This window comes from Theobroma cacao, chromosome 9 (assembly GCF_000208745.1).
Source record: "Theobroma cacao cultivar B97-61/B2 chromosome 9, Criollo_cocoa_genome_V2, whole genome shotgun sequence".
Classification (NCBI taxonomy): Eukaryota; Viridiplantae; Streptophyta; class Magnoliopsida; order Malvales; family Malvaceae; genus Theobroma; species Theobroma cacao.
The window spans coordinates 7,660,171-7,679,849 of NC_030858.1; the positions used below are offsets into that span (position 1 = coordinate 7,660,171).

At 34.4% G+C, this 19,679-nt stretch overlaps 6 protein-coding genes across 7 annotated transcripts; 1 reads left to right on the plus strand and 5 right to left on the minus strand.

Moving 5' to 3' along the window:
* Nucleotides 4,405-5,011, minus strand: LOC18588860. The gene has a single exon (XM_007013553.2). The coding sequence runs from the start codon at nt 4,941-4,943 to the stop codon at nt 4,566-4,568; it is 378 nt and encodes a 125-aa protein (XP_007013615.1). The 5' UTR covers nt 4,944-5,011; the 3' UTR covers nt 4,405-4,565.
* On the minus strand, nt 6,950-7,369 carry LOC108663217 (egg cell-secreted protein 1.1-like). Its single transcript, XM_018126793.1, has one exon. It carries the CDS (start codon nt 7,367-7,369, stop codon nt 6,950-6,952), a length of 420 nt encoding a protein of 139 aa, XP_017982282.1.
* Nucleotides 8,139-8,549, minus strand: LOC18588862. Its single transcript, XM_018126794.1, has one exon. The coding sequence runs from the start codon at nt 8,547-8,549 to the stop codon at nt 8,139-8,141; it is 411 nt and encodes a 136-aa protein (XP_017982283.1).
* On the minus strand, nt 9,772-10,971 carry LOC18588861. The gene has a single exon (XM_018127075.1). The coding sequence runs from the start codon at nt 10,749-10,751 to the stop codon at nt 10,092-10,094; it is 660 nt and encodes a 219-aa protein (XP_017982564.1). The 5' UTR covers nt 10,752-10,971; the 3' UTR covers nt 9,772-10,091.
* Nucleotides 13,040-16,161, plus strand: LOC18588863 (triphosphate tunel metalloenzyme 3). Of its 2 annotated transcripts, XR_001929607.1 has the most exons (3): nt 13,040-13,895; nt 15,156-15,277; nt 15,917-16,161. XR_001929607.1 is itself a non-coding variant. In XM_007013557.2 (2 exons), exon 1 carries the CDS (start codon nt 13,286-13,288, stop codon nt 13,889-13,891), a length of 606 nt encoding a protein of 201 aa, XP_007013619.2. In that variant the 5' UTR covers nt 13,040-13,285; the 3' UTR covers nt 13,892-13,895; nt 15,917-16,161. The 2 variants fall into 2 exon arrangements, 1 of the variants encoding a protein (XP_007013619.2); XM_007013557.2 differs by lacking the exon at nt 15,156-15,277.
* On the minus strand, nt 16,855-19,605 carry LOC18588864 (prostatic spermine-binding protein). Its single transcript, XM_007013558.2, has 4 exons — nt 19,385-19,605; nt 19,148-19,303; nt 17,523-17,581; nt 16,855-17,429 (listed from the first exon to the last, which is right to left on the minus strand). The coding sequence occupies exons 2-4, from the start codon at nt 19,265-19,267 to the stop codon at nt 17,099-17,101; spliced, it is 510 nt and encodes a 169-aa protein (XP_007013620.2). The 5' UTR covers nt 19,268-19,303; nt 19,385-19,605; the 3' UTR covers nt 16,855-17,098.

A 19,679-nucleotide genomic window follows, 5' to 3' on the forward strand; every position in this document is an offset into this window, starting at 1 on the left:
CAAGTATCCCACGGACCGCTTATTAAATCATACAATCATTTCATTTGGATGTATTTGTTTTACCATTGGATGACACCCAAAGCTTCCATTAAAAAATGAGAGAGAGAGAACAAATCTAACCAAACTTCTGTCGGCATGGATCAATAAACTTGGAATCAAAAGATCACAAGTATACTTTGGTACATTTACAAGTAATCTTCTAATTATAATATAATAACAGGATTGAAAGAATACTTTTGTTTACAACTTGGCTTAAGGAGATTGCTAAAATATCTAATCGCCTTGATATTGATTTTTAAATAGTAAAAAATTTATAATTACATTTTAAAATAATATTGTTCATTCTTATACTTTTATCTTATCTGATATAACAAAACTTTATCAATTTATATATTTATAAACGGTAGATTTCTATTGTTTAATAAATTTTTACCACATCATATCACATGAGAGTAAAAGTTGAGACAAAAGGGTTGGAGTAAATTTTATTAATTGCTTGTTCTACGTTTCTTTTCTTTGAGCACACATCAAAAGCTCATGTGGCAACGACAACCTATTAGGTTATTGCATTAAGTTTGAGTGAAAACCAAGGGTTTGATTTATCTGTCACGAGTTGGTCCCTTTGATGCTATCCAACTAGTTCGTTTGAGATTTTCAGCACCCTTGTCTTCCTCCTTATCCTGTTTTTTCATGAGGATCTGGTGAGGCTCTCTACCCAAAAGGGAACCACCAAGACCTAATCCATTCAATGTTAGTTAAGGGGAGCCTTTTCTTTGTCGTTGCACATTAACCTAACACCCTTTCTAATCCGGAAATTCTTCTTTAACTCAGCTGTCAAGCTCTGTCATCAACTACACCACCACCTAGATTTGTCCACGTCCAATCCTTCAATGGGAGGAAATGCCAGCAAAATGATCACCTATTCTCAAAAAAAGCTTTGGCTTTCGACATGAAATGGAGAACATTCCAAAGGAAAAGGAGAGCTGCCTGATCTCTGGCAGGCTTTGCAAGGAAAGTCCATGTGGTATTCCTTTTGTATTTGCATGTATCTTGGCATGTAAGCTTACCTTTTCAGAAAAAAGATTTTTTCGCATTGGAAAGTTGAAAATTTTCGTTCATTGGCAATAAACTGCTAACCGAACAAAAAAGAAAAAAAAAAGTCAAATACCCTCCAAAATCTTAGCTGATAGAGAATTAGTCATCGAATTTTGCTTTTGCTTTGCTCACGAAATTAAGTGAGAAAGGAGAAATGTTATGTTTTAAATAATAATAAAAAATTCAGACTAAATCGACCAAGTGAGTACATTATATATATATAAATATACACTAGTCTAACTAATCGTATTGGAAAGTCGAGTTTGGCATTGAATATCAAGGGTAAAGCAGAAAATGATCAAAGCGAAAATAAATTAAAGTAAGAAAAATACAGAGAAGTGGAACGTGATGGCAACATATTACCTGAAACTATTGGCATTCGCGAATTGACAATTAGGCCAATAAGCATGAGTAAATTAGAGAGAAAAAAGCTACCCTTATTTTCTTTTTATGATAACTCCACTCAACCTCTACATGAGTCTGATATTTCCAGTTCTACTTCGAATAAATCCAATGGACAGAATTTTTCCTAAAGGAAAATTAATTTTCTAAAAAGTTGTAATCATCCTGGTCACAGTCAAGGACACTTATTATGCTAAGACTTTATCCCAAAAGTTTCAAATAAAAGTTTCAATCCCCAATAAATTCGATGGTATCTTTACGTTAGAACTCCCCTTTGGCAGGAACCAGCAAAAAAAATTAAACGTTTCTTTCGTGCAAGTCCCTATCAGTATTAATCACCTTTTTAATCTGGGTTTGATTTTCCTCTTTGAATCATTAGGTACCACAAAATGGGGTCTCAATGGAAAAAAAAATAGAATTTAGTTTTTTTTTAAATTTATTTTTGGATAGATAATTGGTTTATGATTTGGTTGATTATTTTTAGTGTCTGTTGTGTTTAATGCCTAATATTTGTCTGTTCCCTTAACTTTTCTTCAATGGATTGAAGAATATGACCATAACATTTTAACCTTTTTCAGGATGATGATAAACTGAACAATGTGGTGAGGACAACCCCGGATTGATCTTGTTTTGTTTGAGTGGCGGGAATCGAAAAAGAACAAAATCAATGGAGGGAAGTAATGAACAGGTACATGTATGGACTAATTAGTCTAGAGACAGATGGCAGAGCGGCGGAGCCCGTTGCTTTGTGGTTGGATTTCTTGCTAGATCCAAGGCCTCCCAACCCCAAGTGCTTCCCGGACGATAACAGAATCAGATATAAAGCCCAGCCAATGTAGACAAACAGAGGATATTCGGGTCTGGATTTATATCCGGTTTGGGTTGAATTGGGCCATTACAGTTCGAAGGACATTCGGGTCATTAAATATTGTGTTTGAGTTTCATTACAATAATTTCAATTTAGAATTGTACATTATTACAATGTATAATTAAAAATATTTTTAATAACATTTTTTTTATTTTTTACAATACTATTATAAATTTGATTACATTATATAAATTTTTAACAGAATTATAAATAAAATATAAATGTAAAAATTGTAAACACTAGCTAACTATGCAGTTTTAATATTGTTACTAAATTTAAAAAATCAAAGAGTATAACTAAAAATTTAAATAACTTTACTTTTTAAAATTTTATTACATAGAATATGTTTTAAAAAATGTAATTAAAATCAAAATTTATTATAATGGTTATTCGGATTGATTTCGGTTCAACTTGTTTACTTTTAAGATCAAATCAAATTAGATTTAGAAGGATTCATATTAAGTCAAATTTTATCAATTAAGATATTCAATGTTGCATTCTCGTCAACTTGTAACTTATCTTTAATTTTGATTTTTGATATCATAAGAATAATGTTCTCCAAGAACAAAATTTATTTAATATTTAATTTTCATTTTCATGCTAAGATTATTATTAGTGACTCACCAGAATTATGATTACGGATCATGATTTATAAAGTCAACTATAAATCAAGTTAGAAGTTGTGATAATTAGTCTTTTGAATATTAGAATTTTATTGAGAGACAAACTATTGGAAGGTTTGAATATAAAATGTTTAATTCTTTCTTTAGCTACTTTTAAGAGTTCAATTTTTTTTTTTACAATTAATTAATATCTACTTAAAGTGAAATAAAAGTAAAACATTTAAAAGTAGGTGTCACAATTACCTTTATTGAATTATTGTTGATTATTTTTATACTACATTAATTATTTTTTGTTTTTAAAGTTATTTTGACCTACATTTTAATTTTTTTATTTTTTATTTCGTAAGAGTAAAGAAAAAGGAAAAAAATATTTTTTATATATGATGTATAATTGTAGAAATTAAATTTAATTATAATTACAAAAAAATTGGTTTTCTTACTTGTAATTAACAATAATAATATCCAAAGTTATAAAAATGTAAGAGTAAATAAAGGAAGTTTTAAAAGATAATTTAAAGTTTTTCAAATATTAATAAATTAATAGTTTGTGTTTTGTATTTATTATTTCAATTAAATTAATATTTTTTAAAAAATAAAATTATACTCTATCGAAGTTCAATTTGTTTCGTTTTGAAGTTTTGGATCGTTTAATTAATTTAAGTTTAAATCTTTTTGGATTTGAGTTGGATAAATTTAAATTGTTAATTTAATTAATCTTAGTTGAGTTTGAATTCAAATCAATCAAACTAATGTTTAGAATTCAAGCCAATTTTACCAACTTGATTACCTTTGGGCTTACCTCACACTGCCCATATTGAGACTGGTGAACTAACAAATGGTGAAGTCGTTGTCCTTGTTTTAGGAATCAAAATGTGAGATGAAACAGACAAACACACGCAACTTGCTTTCTTGAAAGAAAAGATGTAGAGGAAAGTCAAAATACTATATTTATATTAGTACAATAACTTTTGGTGTATCTCAAATCTTAATCTCAATGCACTCAAATGTCAAATGTTACGAAAAAGACTTGATATTGTTAAACGTATAAGACAAAAAGAAGCCAATTGCAGTGATAATCCACTCCTACGGGCCTAGTCTACCTGGACGAACCCTTGGTTCGGTTGATACGTTACGCTCACTCAATTAATCCTCTCTTAAGAAAAAGCTTCTTGCCTATATGTCTCTAGAGGAAGAAAAAGAACGAAAGAATATTTCAAAATCTACTGTATAATTTCTTCGCATAAACGACATTGGCTTTAGCCTTTTGGAGTTTTGCACTCACTGCTAAAGGAATGGCATTTAATTAGTTTGCTTGGTGTAATTTAGCTAATTACTTTGGTTTGTAACTTGCTTTTGGTAGGAAACTTATAGGGTGAAACGCAAGCAAAGGACAAATGTAAAATAAGCAATGTTAACAACACCAATCTTTATTTACTACTTCAAATTATTGAACACAGGTCTGAAATCTCCTGTACCTAAAACATCTTATTCGTTACGTGAACTAGCAAAAATTCTTAATCCTTACTTAATGCTAGAATACTAGAAGTTTGAACCGTCTGTCTTAGCAGCGGCAACATTCACTTATGGGCCGGGGCAACCGCTCCGAAGCGAGCACAACTATCCTTGAGCAAGGGTGGGAAGAAAGGGTTCAATGGAAACATTTTAGGCCAACAATTTCCATTGACTGTGGCAAAAGCCTTGCAGCAATCAGGGCCAATGTTACCAAATTGGGCACTGAAAAAAGACCTATAAATTTCCCATATACAGCCCTGTATGTTGATTAGAGCTGACCAGCATTGCTGTACTTCCGGCGTCCTTGGTGGGAGCAGGCCTGAAATTGGTGATGGTAGGATCCCTAAAGGTGGGGGCAGCTGAGCTAGCCCTGGCTGGATCAAAACTGCAGTGCATGTGGCCAACAGCAGCCAGCAGATAGTTGTTTCAGCTTTCTTTGACATGGTTATCTTTTATTAACAAGATGGGACCTCTTTCAATAGACTACTGATAAAAGGCCTTGATGGTAAATTTGGTGGGTGAAGGAGTAAAGTGGGTGACAATTTATAGAAGAAAAACTAAGACAGAGCAAGTAATTGATTTTAGCAACTGTTTCCTGCGCACGTTTATCAGTGATGAAGTTACAAATTTTGGAAATAAATTGACAGTAAACACTGAGCAATGTATCTCATTATACATGTTAGAGTTTATTGTATCACAGTATACTTTTGGCCTGAATATTTTGTCCGTTTCTTCAGTCAGGAGCGTTTGATTACAGAGATGATCAATGTCCATGGAGTTAATGTATTACGGTTAAGAGGGGGAAAAATAAAGGGGCCCTGACATTCAAGAAAATACCAATCTACATACATTAAAAATTGTCCCTAAATAAGTTAGTTGATTGATATTTATATAATCTAATTATTTAACACATAATAATCTGATTTGGATTGAATTCAAATTGATGGGGAGTTTCAGGTTAATTTTAAACTTTTTAAATTTATGTTCTTTAAAGACTTTAACTTTCACTATTATTGAGTCATCTTTATATTTTTTGACTTTCTTTCATTTTAAGTTGATTAGGCCCGCAACATTGTGTGGATAATTCATATAGTTTTCTTTTACAAGTCCAAGTTCATTATGTTGGCGTTCGGGATTTTGGAGCAATAGGCAATTACTATACTATTGTCATAGGATAGTCAATTATTTTTGAAATATTTGAACTCGAATCTTATTATTTGATAAAGTATTCAAATTGTGTAAATATTTTATTAAAATTTTAAATTATTATCTAAATTCATATTCAAATATTTTAGATATTACCTTTTAAATGCTTGTATCAATTAACTATTTAACTCAAATCAATTTTAAGCGTACATATTGCTAGTTATTACAAGAGACATATCCCAGCATGTAACCAATTAAATTTAACTACAAGTCAACAAAAAGACTTTGGGAAAGGTTAAAAAAGAAGTGTGGTATGTAAGCATTTAAAATTAACAAAAATCCGTTTGCACCAAAAAATAAAAAATAAAACCCTTTAATCTAAATAAAAGTTTTGATATATATATATATATATATGTATAGTTTATCATATTAATTAACAAATTGATCCTTATATTAATTAGTGAATTGATTGTGTAATAGATATAATTTATTTTGCTATACCTTTTTATGAGGCCTAGATTGAAATTAACTTAATTATCAGACAACTCAGATTATATTGGTTGCTTGTTATTTTTGTTCATCATCATAGTGATGCTAAATTATCATTATAAAATTAATAAGATTCAAAATCCTTGTTGCTTTTTTGTTATTCAAGACGAGAGAGCAGCAGTCTACCCTGGTTTGCAGCTGGCGAGAGATGAGCACGAAATTGTGATATTAGGGAGATCTCTTTGCAGTGAATGCTTTAATACAAATAAACTACTACAAGTAATAATAATCATAATTATAATAATTTAAATAAATATTCGAAGACGAAATTTTTAAAATTCTTATAAGAGTATGTATATCGTTTCACTATTTGAATGGCAATCATAAGAAGTCTCTTACCATGTATAGGTTATGAAATAAATAAATTTGTTTTTCAAAAAAAAAAAGTCATTTCACTATTTGAATTTTTGGATATGATATTTGATATTGATGTGAATTTCCTTGCGTACAAATATTATTGAGGAGAAGTTGAATCTTAAATATAAAAATTGACAAGTTTCAGGTAATTTAACATTCTCTTGGAATTATTTGGTCGCTTAACTCATGTTAGTATCTATTGTGATTAGTTCCATGCCATGTGCTTCATGCATCTAAAGAGAAAAAAACAAAGGTTCTTAGAACAAAAGGAAATCCAACAATCTCTTAATTGTTCATAGTTCTCAAAGTTAAGGAAAGATAAATCATCAATCTGTATGGGTAGATCTAATCTACCTTTATTTGCTATGAAGTATAAAACATAGCCCTAAAACCTCCATCAACTATAAACTAGACGAGTTATTAGTACAGGAAAGCTACGCAGCAGAAGCAGCAGCGCCCCACTGTGGGAGCAGCTATCCTTGAGAGTTGGTGGGAAATTAGGACTTATAGGGAACATTTTAGGCCAGCAATTTTCCTGCATGGACAGAATTGCCTGGCAACAAGCAGGGCCAGTATTGCCAAATTGGCCGCTAAAAGGAGACCTGTAAATTTCCCATGCACATCCTTGGGTGGTCATTATGGATGACCAGCATTGCATTATATCGTTTGGAGTTCCAGGTGGGAATAGGCCTGCAATTTGTGGTATGGTTCCAGGTGGTGGTGGCTGCACCTGGGCTAGCCCTGGCTGCACAAAAACTGCAGTGGAAGTGGTCACTACCAGGAGAAGGAAAGCTACAGCTTGAGCTGTTTTAGACATGGTTGAGACAAAAATATATTGCAACTTATTTTTCTTGCTGGTACTGAAGTAGAAGGCTAGTTGGTGATTTCGTGGTCCGAGGAAGAAATCGGGCCTGAATTTGTGGACGGGAATTAAGGCCAATCGATTTATGGAATTTCCCTAAAATACCCTTAATCGCTACGGATTAATTACTCATGTGACAAAGTTACAAATTAATTTTGGAATGACAGATAGAGCATATATATAAATATAAATATATATATATATATATATATATATATATATATATATATATTCTTGGATTCTTGTTAGAATTAACTTTAATTTGGTCAAAATACATATAGCTAAATAAAGAAAGGTAATAATACATAGATTTGTTACATATTTAAATATTTATATATATATATACTTTATATAAAAATGATTTAAGAAATATTAATTATTTAGACTCTGTCCCCAAAAATATACATTAATAATTTAGACGGTTTTGGGCTAGTATAACATATTTACAGACATTTCATAGGAAATTTGACTTATTTAAATTTTAATTTAGATCAATAAGTATAAAAAAAATATTACTATTACTTTTAATAAAACCGATCTTGTTATTCATTATCATTCTCCGAAGATAAGATAAAACTAAATCATACTACTTCTAAATAAAATCGTTCCCAACTGCTAACAATATTCTTGAAATAACAAATATCAACTAGAGACTACGTCCTGGCTTTGGGTGTCCATGCTCATGAAAGAGATCGGTCAACTCTCCTACAGCATTCACCCAAGCCTAATTGTTTCGGTTTCCAATAACTTTGCGGGCAGCGGTTGCTGGCGGTGTTTGTGCAGGTTGCAACACCACAGTTGAGCAATGGTTCCCAAGCAATGTGACGAAGAAAGGGTCAGAGGGAAAAATTTTAGGCAAACACTTATCCTCAATTTCAAGAAAGGTCTTGCAGCAGGCAGGGCCAACGAGTTGGAGCTGGAGGCTAAGGAAAGAGGTTATGACCTCTTGTAGACATCCCTGGACGGTTTGCAAAGTTGTTAGGCACATCTGGACATCTGGGTCTTGCCCGAACAATGGTGGAAATGGGATTGTTGTTTTTGGTGGCGGCGGCGGCGTTGCTAGCGCCGGAACCTGCAACAGGAATCCATAAGCTACAATGAATGCAGTAATGTATGTAACTGTGCCAGGACCCATTTTGAGTGTAGACAGAGGTAAGTGATCACTATTGTCGGTGCTGCAGGTTTGAACTTGATCGTGAGGAAATTGGGAAGTGGAGGGTGCATTTTTATAGGCAGAGATAATAAACTCCCTTCAAGCTAGTCCCTGAACTGTGCATTTACTTATCTTCAACTGATTCTGGCTTTTAATATTGTATTTTAGTTACAGTAAAAGCCTTAAACTGTAGAATTAGTGATGTTCATTGACTGTTAATTTACATTAAGCTGCTTTCTAACATAACTGTAGTATCAGTAATGTCTCTACAGGTGGTCTAATATACCAATACACGTTAAAACAAAAATAAATTTTCCAGCATAACTGATATAACAGACGTGAAATTGAGAAGCAAAATAATAATTTCTATATAAAAATTCTTGTACTCTTAAATCTATCGATATCTACATAGAACAGAGTTTGATTATTTAACCATAACAGGTCTACCAAAAGTTCTGCAGTTGGTTGAGGACTAACCATGCCAGTTCTGGATAATGGAAATGTCAAATGTGTAATATATGATTTCTTGTTGGCTGTCTGTCAGGAAGATTTCGTTAAATAATTATAAGCTTCAACCCTAAAGAAAACATAAAGAAGATTTAGGCACAGAATTGTTTGCGCATGAGTCATAACCAAATCCATCACACAACAGATGAGAACTTAAAATTTCAAGATAGCTTGAGGCTCTTTAATTTGAAGAAATTCCGTGAAAGTTTTATTTGCTTGAATAAGCAGTGCTGTCTGAGCAAACAACACATTGTTGGGTGGAACAAAGCTTCTTTTTTATTGGCATTTTTAGCAGTTCATTACCAGTCAAATCTTAGCCCAAAATCTTTTATTAGGTAAGAAAACTTTTGATGCTATCCATAATTCAAAAGCATGACCTATACCAAAGCCTGTTAATTTGCCACCTCTCATTTGTTCTGGCAAATTTTCAAATTCAGCTTCATTCTACTAAATTAATTTGCTGAAAGAAACTACTTAAAGAGTTTGCGTAAATGGTGTGTCTAAGTAGTCCAGAATCATATTTCAAAAAATAAGTCATTCTGATGCTAACACCCAACGGAAGTCAAACAAATAAAGAGTATATGTTTGCAACTGGAAGCAGAAGCTTTCGGTTTAAGTATATTGAGGAATTCAGGCAATTTCAGATTGATGAAAAGATGCCTAGAAATTAGTTTAATAACACTCTGCCCTAGCCTTGGACCGGCTCACCGGGTGAGTTCATCTTTTAATTTGTTCCAAGCATTCGTACACTTAAGCACATGCAGGAAAGACCTTATGAGCATTTTGTTCTTAATCGAAACTTTTATTATTAAGAATCAAAAGACAACCCTAAAACATCACAAGAATAACTATATTCCTTGTGGAACCTTAAATACCAAAGAAAATTTCTCTGAACAGGACCACTCCCTCAGACAATTGCTAGCAATGTAATTCTATAAAGATGGAAGAAAACTCAATCTAATTTTTTCAGTTCAGGTTTGCTCTGTGTAAGGGCTTCACCAATTGAGCTTGTTTAGTTCACTTAGGTGCTGGTGCAAGCCCACCGATCTGAGCACAGAAGTTCTTGAGCAATGGAGGGAAGAATGGGTTAAAAGGGAACAACTTAGGCCAGCAATTGTCTTTGATTTCTGTGATGGCCTTGCAACAAGCAGGACCAATAGCACCAATTTGACCACTGGGAAGTGACTTAAAAATCTGCAACAAACAGCCATTACTGTTAGTAAGAGAAGACCAGCATTCTGCAACTTCGTTTCCGGGCTGCACTGGTAATAACTCTGTCGCAGACAGCTTGCTGATGTCATTCAACAAAGTTCCTGCAGGTGGTGTAGCTGAACAAGAAGTCTTGAGCAGTGGAGGGAAAAAAGGGTTGAAGGGGAACATTTTAGGCCAACAATTATCCTTAATTTGAGTAATGGCCTGGCAACAAGCAGGGCCAATAATGCCCACTTGGCCACGGAAGAGTGAAGTATAAACCTCCATGATACATCCCTCTATGCTGGTAAGAGATGACCAGCATTTTTGTACTTCTCCAGGCTGCCAAGGTAGTCCTGGGACACCTGACGTTGGCGAAAAAGAAAATGGTGGCAGCAACAGTTGCGCCATTCCTGTTGTTGCCAACACGGTCATGCATGCTAAATTTAAAAGCATAGGCAATGGCTTTCTCGATACCGCCACCATACTGAATTTGACTAGGAAAAGTCTGCAAGCTTTCTAGAATATTGGACTTGGAGGGGTGCCAGTGGATCGCCTGGAAGGAGATGGATGAGAATTTATAGTACTAGAGTTATTAATGCTGAAACGTTTTATTTGTAAACTGATGAGGCCGTTCTTGTTTGTAATTGTGAAATTCCTTCAGCTTGACTGCAGCATTTAATCAGCTAATAAGTATATGGTTTTACTTTTCTGCCATAAAAATCTTAATTTGTTGTTTTATCCTTTACTTTTTTAGTGTTCATCCTTTTTGTCGTGTTACAAGTTTTGAGTATAAAAGGAGTGGAAGCTTATTGGAGCAGCGGTTTCTCATATATATGCCTCATTCTCCAAAGAAATAAAAAACAACAACAACTACTACTACTTGTGCTATAACAGCAGAAACAAATATCAAGAATTGGTTATGTCGGCATTTTCCAGTTCAGCAAATGCTACTCAGGTGTGGATCATATTTTAATGAACAAAGATGCTTTTTTTGATTATCATAAATTGGAGGAATAAGGGGTTAGTTAAGAACAAAGTTCCAGGCAAGATATATATTGCACTTGCCTACAGTCTGTGACCCCAAAAAACGTGGCTAACTTTGGGGATCAACTCGGACAGGTTTTAGCAGATTGGTTTTAGTAAAAGAGAAGCATATTTTGTTTGTTTAGATTGCCAAATGAATTTAGTTAAATAAGATGCATGCAAAGAGCAAAACTAAAGTTCCTGCTTGCATATTCCCATAACTTTATACCACAAAAAATGAGCAGGTCATATATGTAAATGAAACTTTTATTATTATCATTCCGACATTACAACACCAGAAGAAAGCACGTCTTCCTCGTGAAAGCTACCAACCTAAAGGCTTTAAATGCTAACAGTCCAATAGGAATTTTCTGGAGAAAACAACAATGAAAAGATCATCTAAATTTGTTTTTTTTTTTTAATTAAAATAGCTTTGCAGTGTTTTCACAAGTGAACAATAGGCTGTAACGGTGGTTATAGGTGCACGAATTTGAGGCAAATATCGAACAAAGGTCGTTGACAAGCAATCGTCAGCTATTCCAGTAAGGGCGTCACAACAATCACTGGTTAGACCTTGCAAGTCTCCAGTGGTAAATACCTCCTGAACCTCTAGCAACACAATCTTTCACATTGTCGTAATTTCCAAGGCACTCTGCTATCAGCCCTCCTATGTCAAGTGCATTTTTCTTTGTCTTCCCCTTCTTAGGGAAAAGATTTTTAATGAATTTCTCCGATACTAAAGTTTCTGGTGGTATGTTTCCATCTCTTGGTATGAAAAGTTGAGACTCCGGTGCCATTTGGGATTGTCCCGGTTGGACCATTGCGGCTACGCAAAGTGCCAGCACCATTGCCATGATGCCATGGCAAATGGGTTTGTCCATTTTGGTGCTGTCACGGAAGAAGAAGGGAGGGATTATTAATTTGTAGTGATTCGAAAAAAGGGAAACGTTTGAAAACGTATCTATGCAGTCGGTTTTAACTATTACTTTGTATTTAGATGCATTGAATATTTCGAATTTGTTTTGCAGTTATTCTTTTCTTTACAAAGGATTAAAAATTTAAGGTTCAAATTTTTATAATTATAAGTATATAATAAAAATGACTATTATAAAGTGAGAGCTTGAAATACTATAATAAAATGCATTTTTTATATGCCATGAAAAATAGGCGTTATATTAACCTTAAAGAATAATTGTAAGTTCTAGATCAGAAAATACTCTCAATATTATAATTTGAAATTTTTTAAAATCTTTTTATTCAAATCTTGTCAATAAAAAGTTGAATTTGTGGGATTAGAGGAAAATCAGTTTCCTTCTTTTATATAACTTATAAGGATCAATTACATATACTGTACTCGAATTGTAGTGAAATTATTGATTTAGTATTTACAAAAATATAATTAAATATTTTAATTTTCATTTTGTTAAGTAAGTCGTGCATCTTATTAATTCTATTAGTAAAAATGAATGATATATTAGAAAACATTCATTTAAAGTGTATCATGTGTGATAATTTTATTATAAGTTTTGAATATATTTTTTTGCAAGTGATGTTAATTTTGGTGTAAATTGATGAATTAAAGTAAATTTTATTACAAGTTTTGAAATATTATTTTACTCATAAAATTCATGCGTGAAATTAAAAGTTACTAATTATTTTTTTTAGTAATGTACCTGTTTTAGTTACAGTGTGAAATTGAAAAAAAAAAAAACTTTATTCTCATCATATATTGGAATAAACCTGTTCTCATCAGTCTCCTTCCAAACTCTATTGTTCCCTTTCTTTTCTACGCCAAAAGAGATGCTGAGGAGAAAACCCACCAAAATTGAAGTCAAGCTCGAAGACAAACAGGAACTTGAAGATTCCCGCAAACCCTCTCCTCCTCCCCCCACAGCCACTGCCTCTTCCTCAACCTCCTCCTCCCTACTCCACCTCCTCGACCGCTCCCACCCTAACCCCACCGCCAAAGTCCAACGCATCGGCCTCTCCCCCTAATGGAAGTCGAAGTAAAACTCCGCCTCCGAGACGCCGCCGCTCACCGTCAGCTAACCACCATCCTGTCTCCTTTCCTCTCCAAAACCCTTCACCAACAAAACCTCTTCTTCGACACCTCGACAAATACCCTTTCCTCTCAACTTTCGGTTCTTCGCCTCCGCTTCCTCAACAATGATGCCCGCTGCATCGTTTCCCTCAAATCCAAACCCACTCTGGTAGACGGTGTCAGCCGCGTGGAGGAAGATGAGGAGGAACTAGACCCGTGTGTCGCACGCGCTTACGTGGAGGACCCGGTGAGGTTGGGGAAGATTGAGTCGAGGGTTTTGAAGAGGGTGAAAGATGAGTTTGGGGTTGGGGAAGAAATGGGGTTAGTTTGTTTAGGTGGGTTTGAGAATAAAAGAGAGGTTTTTGATTGGAAAAATTTGAAGCTTGAAGTGGACGAGACTAAGTATGAATTTGGGATTTGTTACGAGGTCGAATGTGAGAGTGGGGATCCTGATGGAGTTAAGAAATTGCTTGAGGACTTCTTGAAGGAAAATGGGATTGGATATTCTTACTCTCAGATGACAAAGTTTGCTGTTTTTAGGTCTGGGAAGCTGCCTTAGCAAAGTGAGTTTGAGATTAATATCTTGCATAAACGGTATCAAAAGTTGTCACTTTAAAGTTGGTTTTGGGGAAATCTTTGTTTCCTTTTTTTGTTTTTTTGTTTTGTGTGTGTGTGTGTTTTATAAGAGTTGTTTGGTTGGTTGTTTTAAATGGTTTTTGAAGTGATTCTTGCCCTTGTTAATGCTGGATGAAATTATGGCTGCTTGTTATTGTGGGTTTTTGGTGATGTTAATTTGTTTCTTTTGCAGCTTTTCTTATTACATTTTGGTTTAAGTTGCTACACTAATGAGCATTAAATAGAAGTAGTATGCTACTGCTTATTCTCCGGATTGAATCTATCAGCAATCATAATAGTGAAAAAAAAAGATAATTCCTTCGACTAGGAGAATTCTTGCATATTCTGCAATGTTTTGCCTTGGAACCACCTGAGAGTGCCTTCATTCTTAATTTTCAAACAATGACAAAGAAAAAGAAGTCTGTTGTGATTGGATTATACTGATTGCCATATTTTTTTGTGGTATGAATTATTGAAACATAAATGAGTGTTGTATAATGTATAGATTACTGACATTGTATCATAAGACACAACTAATTGGTAATGAAGTTGATAAACACAAATACTTCATAGGCCTTCTGAATTCTTGAATGACGAGAGCTGTGTCCTTTGGTTTTAGTGTGAAAATATGAACCTAAATGCTGCAAGAGAAAAACTAGAGATGAAGATGATGAATGCAAGATCGGTTAATTTTATTAGCTGCTTTTGTAGTTATAACTTGGAAGAAAGGTTCTTTTTTGGTTCTTCAGTTGTTTTTGTCAGTAGCCTTAATCTATGGACTCTTATATGCTGTAGCCATATTCCTTATTATAATCATCTTTGGATATTGTTGTTTATTTAATTGGTTTAAATTATTTCTCTCTCACAAACGTATTTTACTGAAATTCTTAACTGATTGTTAAATCTTCTGTTCATGTTACTTATTAGTATTGGACTATTACTTATTACTTACTAAACTTTTTCAATTTTTATTGGTTTTTTACCTGCTTGGTACCACATTGATGTAGGTTTGTGGCACTTGATTCTCCCTTATATTTTTCTGATTTTCATGTATCCACTTGGGGGCTTAAGTCTTGTGCATTATTCTCTTTATGTCCATCTGCCAAAATGTTATGATAACGTATTATGATGGCTGTATTCAGCATATGGTCACATGACTCATCCAGATGGTAAATTCTGACTTATTTTACTTCTTCTTTGAGATATAGGAGTCCATTTGGCCATGCAAAGTTGCAAATTTGTAATTTTAGGAGCCATAAACTCATCTGTGATGGGACATGAAGAGCTGGCTTAAGCTTGTCAATGTTTAAGCAATGTCAAATCTGTTTAGGTATCTGCACCTCTGACTTAGGTGCTTCTGAAGCTTGAATTTTGTTTTCTAGGTCTCTCTCTCTTGTCATTTTTGTTTTGTCCCGTCCAGCCATTCAAACTTACCCTTCAAAGTATCCTGGGACCTTAAAACTGAGCTTTGCCTATCTGGTTCCCTATGTTTATCCAACAAGGCATGAAGAAACTGACTGCGATGTTTCTAACAACTTTTTCTTATCAGGAAACTATGCTAGGGGTGCCTGAGATATGCTATTTTTTCTTAAGAGCTTTATCCCAATGAACATGTGATTTCTTTCTTTTCTTTCTCTAATTGTCTCTAGATTTGTGGAAAGGAAAAGTATTTTAGGTCATTATGGTGTTAACTACTTGATTGTTCATGATGAGAAGGGAGTTATCTTGAGTGGGTTTATGTTGGCAGTCTAAAACTGTATCAGGGCTGGAAGACGGAAATAAAAGAGCTTGTATGTTGTATTAATTGAAATATGATGTGTATCTTAGTTAAATTGCTAGTTTATAGCAGCAAAAGAGTTAAATTGCAAGTTTATTCTTCCCTTAGCTGCATAGGCAATGCTAATTCTTGCAGTATTGATGTTCATGGACTTCACTGAGTTGATCTATTGATGAGCCATTTCTGTTGTAGGTTGTCATGCAGAATGATTATGAATGTTGATCCATGTCAAAGAGACCATGCAAGCAATGGCGGAGGAGCAAAATTTACCATCTTCCTTTTGAAGAGAACAAATAATTTTTCCTTTCTAGCATGATTCTGAGACCTTATATCATTAGCAATGAACGTGATTATAATTGCATGTTAATACTCTTTGACAAGTTTGCATAACTTATTTAAGAAGTTTGCTCTCTGCCTCTCTGGGTGTTTTCTCTGAACTTCTGTCATGTTCACAATTTTGTCCATGATGTGGCGCTTTTCTACCATCATCCCTATTCATCATCTCTTGCACCTGTCTCCGTCTTTACCAAGTCCCAAGCCCTTAGTCCCAACAAAGGGTGCTCTGAATGCAAGGTGAGTTAGAATTTCACAATCACCTAAGATGAGGTATCATCGCAACCGCAAAAAAAAAAAGAAAAAAAAGCACCATCTCCCATCAAATAGCTGAAGGACAAATGGCTGTTCATGTACGTGTTGGGGTCTGCCCAACATCACTTACACTTTTTAAAATCCCGGTAAGTTTGGCCTTTAACTACACAAACTAATTAACACACTGTTCTTTCATACCGAAAGATCGGACGTATACCTGCGTATCGACTAGGTAGCATAGAATGACTTACGACAATTAAAACGAATTGCATTATTTGGGGGTTAAGAATCGGAATTTTTTTCCCTCGAGCATGATTCTCAGGACCTGGAAACCTCAGTTCTGGCCTTTCGGAAAAGCCAGGTTTCATTCAAGATCAAGCGGTAATTGAACTTCAGTTTGATAGAATGATCATTACTCCAGTATTAATTGCTAAGTTGATATAATTAAATATACTTAAGTTTCCAGTTAGCTGTTTCATCAAACCTTACCAGGCTACCAAAAGCCCAAGACGTAATGAAACGAACCGAGTATTAGATGCATGTAGAAGTAACAAGTTCTACAGAACAAATAGGAATGACCATTAATCCACGATGGAATAATATGTATCAGAACCACCTGTAACGTAACTACATGACAAATGCCATAAATTAAGGTTCCTTCAGAACTAAGGATAGCGAATCTTCTAATCTATGCAGACAAACATGCTGAATTCTCCCTCCCTACTAAAAGTTCCTCACCCAAAGGAAAAAAAGAAACAATAGAAAATCTAAAGGCCTATGATTAATTCACTTCCTCTTCTTAGAAGGTGGCTGACGAACCTCATCATCTTCATCATCTTCATCTTCCTCTTCTTCATCCTCCCCATCCTCATCACCATCATCGTCATCCCCATCATCATCATCTTCTTCATCATCCTCTTCATCACTCCCTCCATCCCCATTGGCCTCAGGGTCATCCTCGGGATCCTCCTCACCTGAGAAATCCTCATCAGCTGCATCATCATCTGGATCATCTGCGTTGTCATCATCTTCTTCTTCATCATCATCCTCTGTATCACTGGCATCTTTGTTTTCTGGATCAGGACGTTTCATTTTGAGCAGTTCATCAAATGGAAACCTAAAAAAGAAGTCAATCCTGCCAACCTGTTAGATTTCCTCTTACCAACCATTAATGATAAATTACAATGAAAAAGAAAAGGAAACACATTACCTCTCATCCACTGCAGTCAAACCATGTGATGCATTCATATCCTTCAGCACTGACTCTGTCTGCAACAATCTTAAATCATGTTAGAAAGGATCCTAAGCAAGATACATACAACAAAAATATGATGATGTATGCTTTCCACAGACAACAGGATTCTATTTGCATCTTAAACATTTTACAGAGAAACAATAATAAAATTCCCTCATCAATTCAAAGTCCACCATATGATGAACGTACACTCTGAACATAAAGTTTTCTCAAAAATAGAAAAAAAAAAAAAAACACTCCAAACATAATCAAGATCAGAGAATCAACCGTGAAGGAAAAGTGGAGTGTGGACATTGCTGCAGGCAAGAAGGAGCAACAGTTCTAGAGCTCAGTATTGTTGCTTATTTGAAAGCCAGGCTTTTTATATATTGACATGCTAAAAACTTCTTTCAAATGATTAAAATAATCATGTTCATGAAAAGGAAAAAAAAAATGGAGACATTGCAAAACTAAGTCAGAAATTAACCCTGATGTCACTAATCAAACCCTGAAAAAGGGTCCTTAAATATCATTTTAGTGCCCAATAAGCTACAAAGGCAAACTAGACCCACATTTCATGTCTAAGAACTGCAGCAAAAACTTTGACTCAGGGGCCCCAAATTTGTAATCTTGCATTAAATAACAAATAGAAGGCGATCTACCCTTCCACATTGTTCCCTAATGTTCTGATAATTTGCAGTACAGATTGAAACTTGACATTATTGTTTTTGTATTGGTATAAATGGTAAGAGAAACAGCAAACATCCCAAGCACTAAAAGGTGCAGAGGAATATCCATTCAAGGTCAGAAACCAATAAAAGTGGCATAAAAAGATTCTCATATTCTATGCTGAATCCAACTAAAAACCAAAAGCTGTAGGACCTCTCAGGCAGCAAGTTAAAGAATCTGTAGCCACCAGCATACAGTAGAAAAGAAGAAGGCATTGTTGATTGCAGGCAGCATTACAACAAACAGCATATATTTTACTTGTAGCGAGAAGATTCTAATCATATTAGTTATCATACCAAAATGTAACTAAACTTTTTATGGAAAACAGATCTCAATTACTCCGACAACATTTCAGGTAAGTACAAGATTCAGACAAGAAAAAGCTAGCTTAAACATAACAAACTCAAATAAAAAAATTACAAAAAAAAAAGGTGAAAACAAGTGGAAATCCTCCACAAACCCCACTTCTTGAATCTTAATATGGGAAAAACTTATGACCCGGACATTCAGTCCACACTCCACACAATTTCAATCTCCAAAAGCAAACCTTGCCCTAAACAAGAACAAGCAATGTACAAATTCATAACAGAAAAAGGTAACAATTCTAACACTTCAACAGCTCACAATAACCTCAACCAAGACAAGAGAGGGTCAACCACCAAAATTCAGTAAAAAAAGGAAAGGGGATGGGGGAGGGGGTGTGGAAGAAGAACACAACACAAGCAGCAAAAACCTTATAAACAAACAAATATAATGCTTTTGAGACAAAACCCAAAAAGCAGAAAACAGCATATGAAGCAAACAACACAACACAACACAACTCCCAAACTAACAGGAAAAAATAGCCATTACCAAAAAGAGAGTAAATATACCAGCATGAGAAGGCAAGCAAGAGAATTTCCAGCAAGAACCAAAGTCTCAGCCACCAAAGCTTCCATTACAGAGCATACCCAGATGCTCTTTTCAACTGGGCTCAATCTACCCACCTCCATTGCTGCCTCAACTATGCTAAACAAAAATTACACTTCCTATAGAAAAAAAAAAAATCAGTTAACTAAAAGCAAAAGACTTTGGAAAAAGAGTGAAGATAGAGAGAGAAAGAGAAAGACCTGAGCAGAGTGGTTCTGGGTCTGGGTCCGATTAGGGTAAACCCTAGGGTTTGGTCCGGATTAGGGTTTTGGTTGCCAAAATTGATATTACCAGGTTGATTTTGTTGACTTGCACGAAAGATCAAAGGCATTTATTGGATGAAAAGAGGTAAAGTGGAGTGGAAGAAAGACAAATGGGTTTGAAACAATTAATTTAATTTTTTCTTTTTTTTGTTTGGGGTGAAATTGACTTTTCTTGTGAGTGTATTTATACATTATTTAAAAGATATTTTTCACTTGACGCTTTGGATCCAGT

Coding starts and splice junctions, on each gene's coding strand:
- LOC18588862 (XM_018126794.1), bottom strand. CDS start 8,549: ATGGGTCCTGGCACAGTTACATACATTACTGCATTCATTGTAGCTTAT.
- LOC108663217 (XM_018126793.1), bottom strand. CDS start 7,369: ATGTCTAAAACAGCTCAAGCTGTAGCTTTCCTTCTCCTGGTAGTGACC.
- LOC18588864 (XM_007013558.2), bottom strand. CDS start 19,267: ATGGAGGTGGGTAGATTGAGCCCAGTTGAAAAGAGCATCTGGGTATGC. Junction 17,582..19,147: donor TTGCTTGCCTTCTCATGCTG/GTATATTTACTC, acceptor AGATTGTTGCAG/ACAGAGTCAGTGCTGAAGGA. Junction 17,430..17,522: donor TTGACTGCAGTGGATGAGAG/GTAATGTGTTTC, acceptor CTTCTTTTTTAG/GTTTCCATTTGATGAACTGC.
- LOC18588863 (XM_007013557.2), top strand. CDS start 13,286: ATGGAAGTCGAAGTAAAACTCCGCCTCCGAGACGCCGCCGCTCACCGT.
- LOC18588860 (XM_007013553.2), bottom strand. CDS start 4,943: ATGTCAAAGAAAGCTGAAACAACTATCTGCTGGCTGCTGTTGGCCACA.
- LOC18588861 (XM_018127075.1), bottom strand. CDS start 10,751: ATGGTGGCGGTATCGAGAAAGCCATTGCCTATGCTTTTAAATTTAGCA.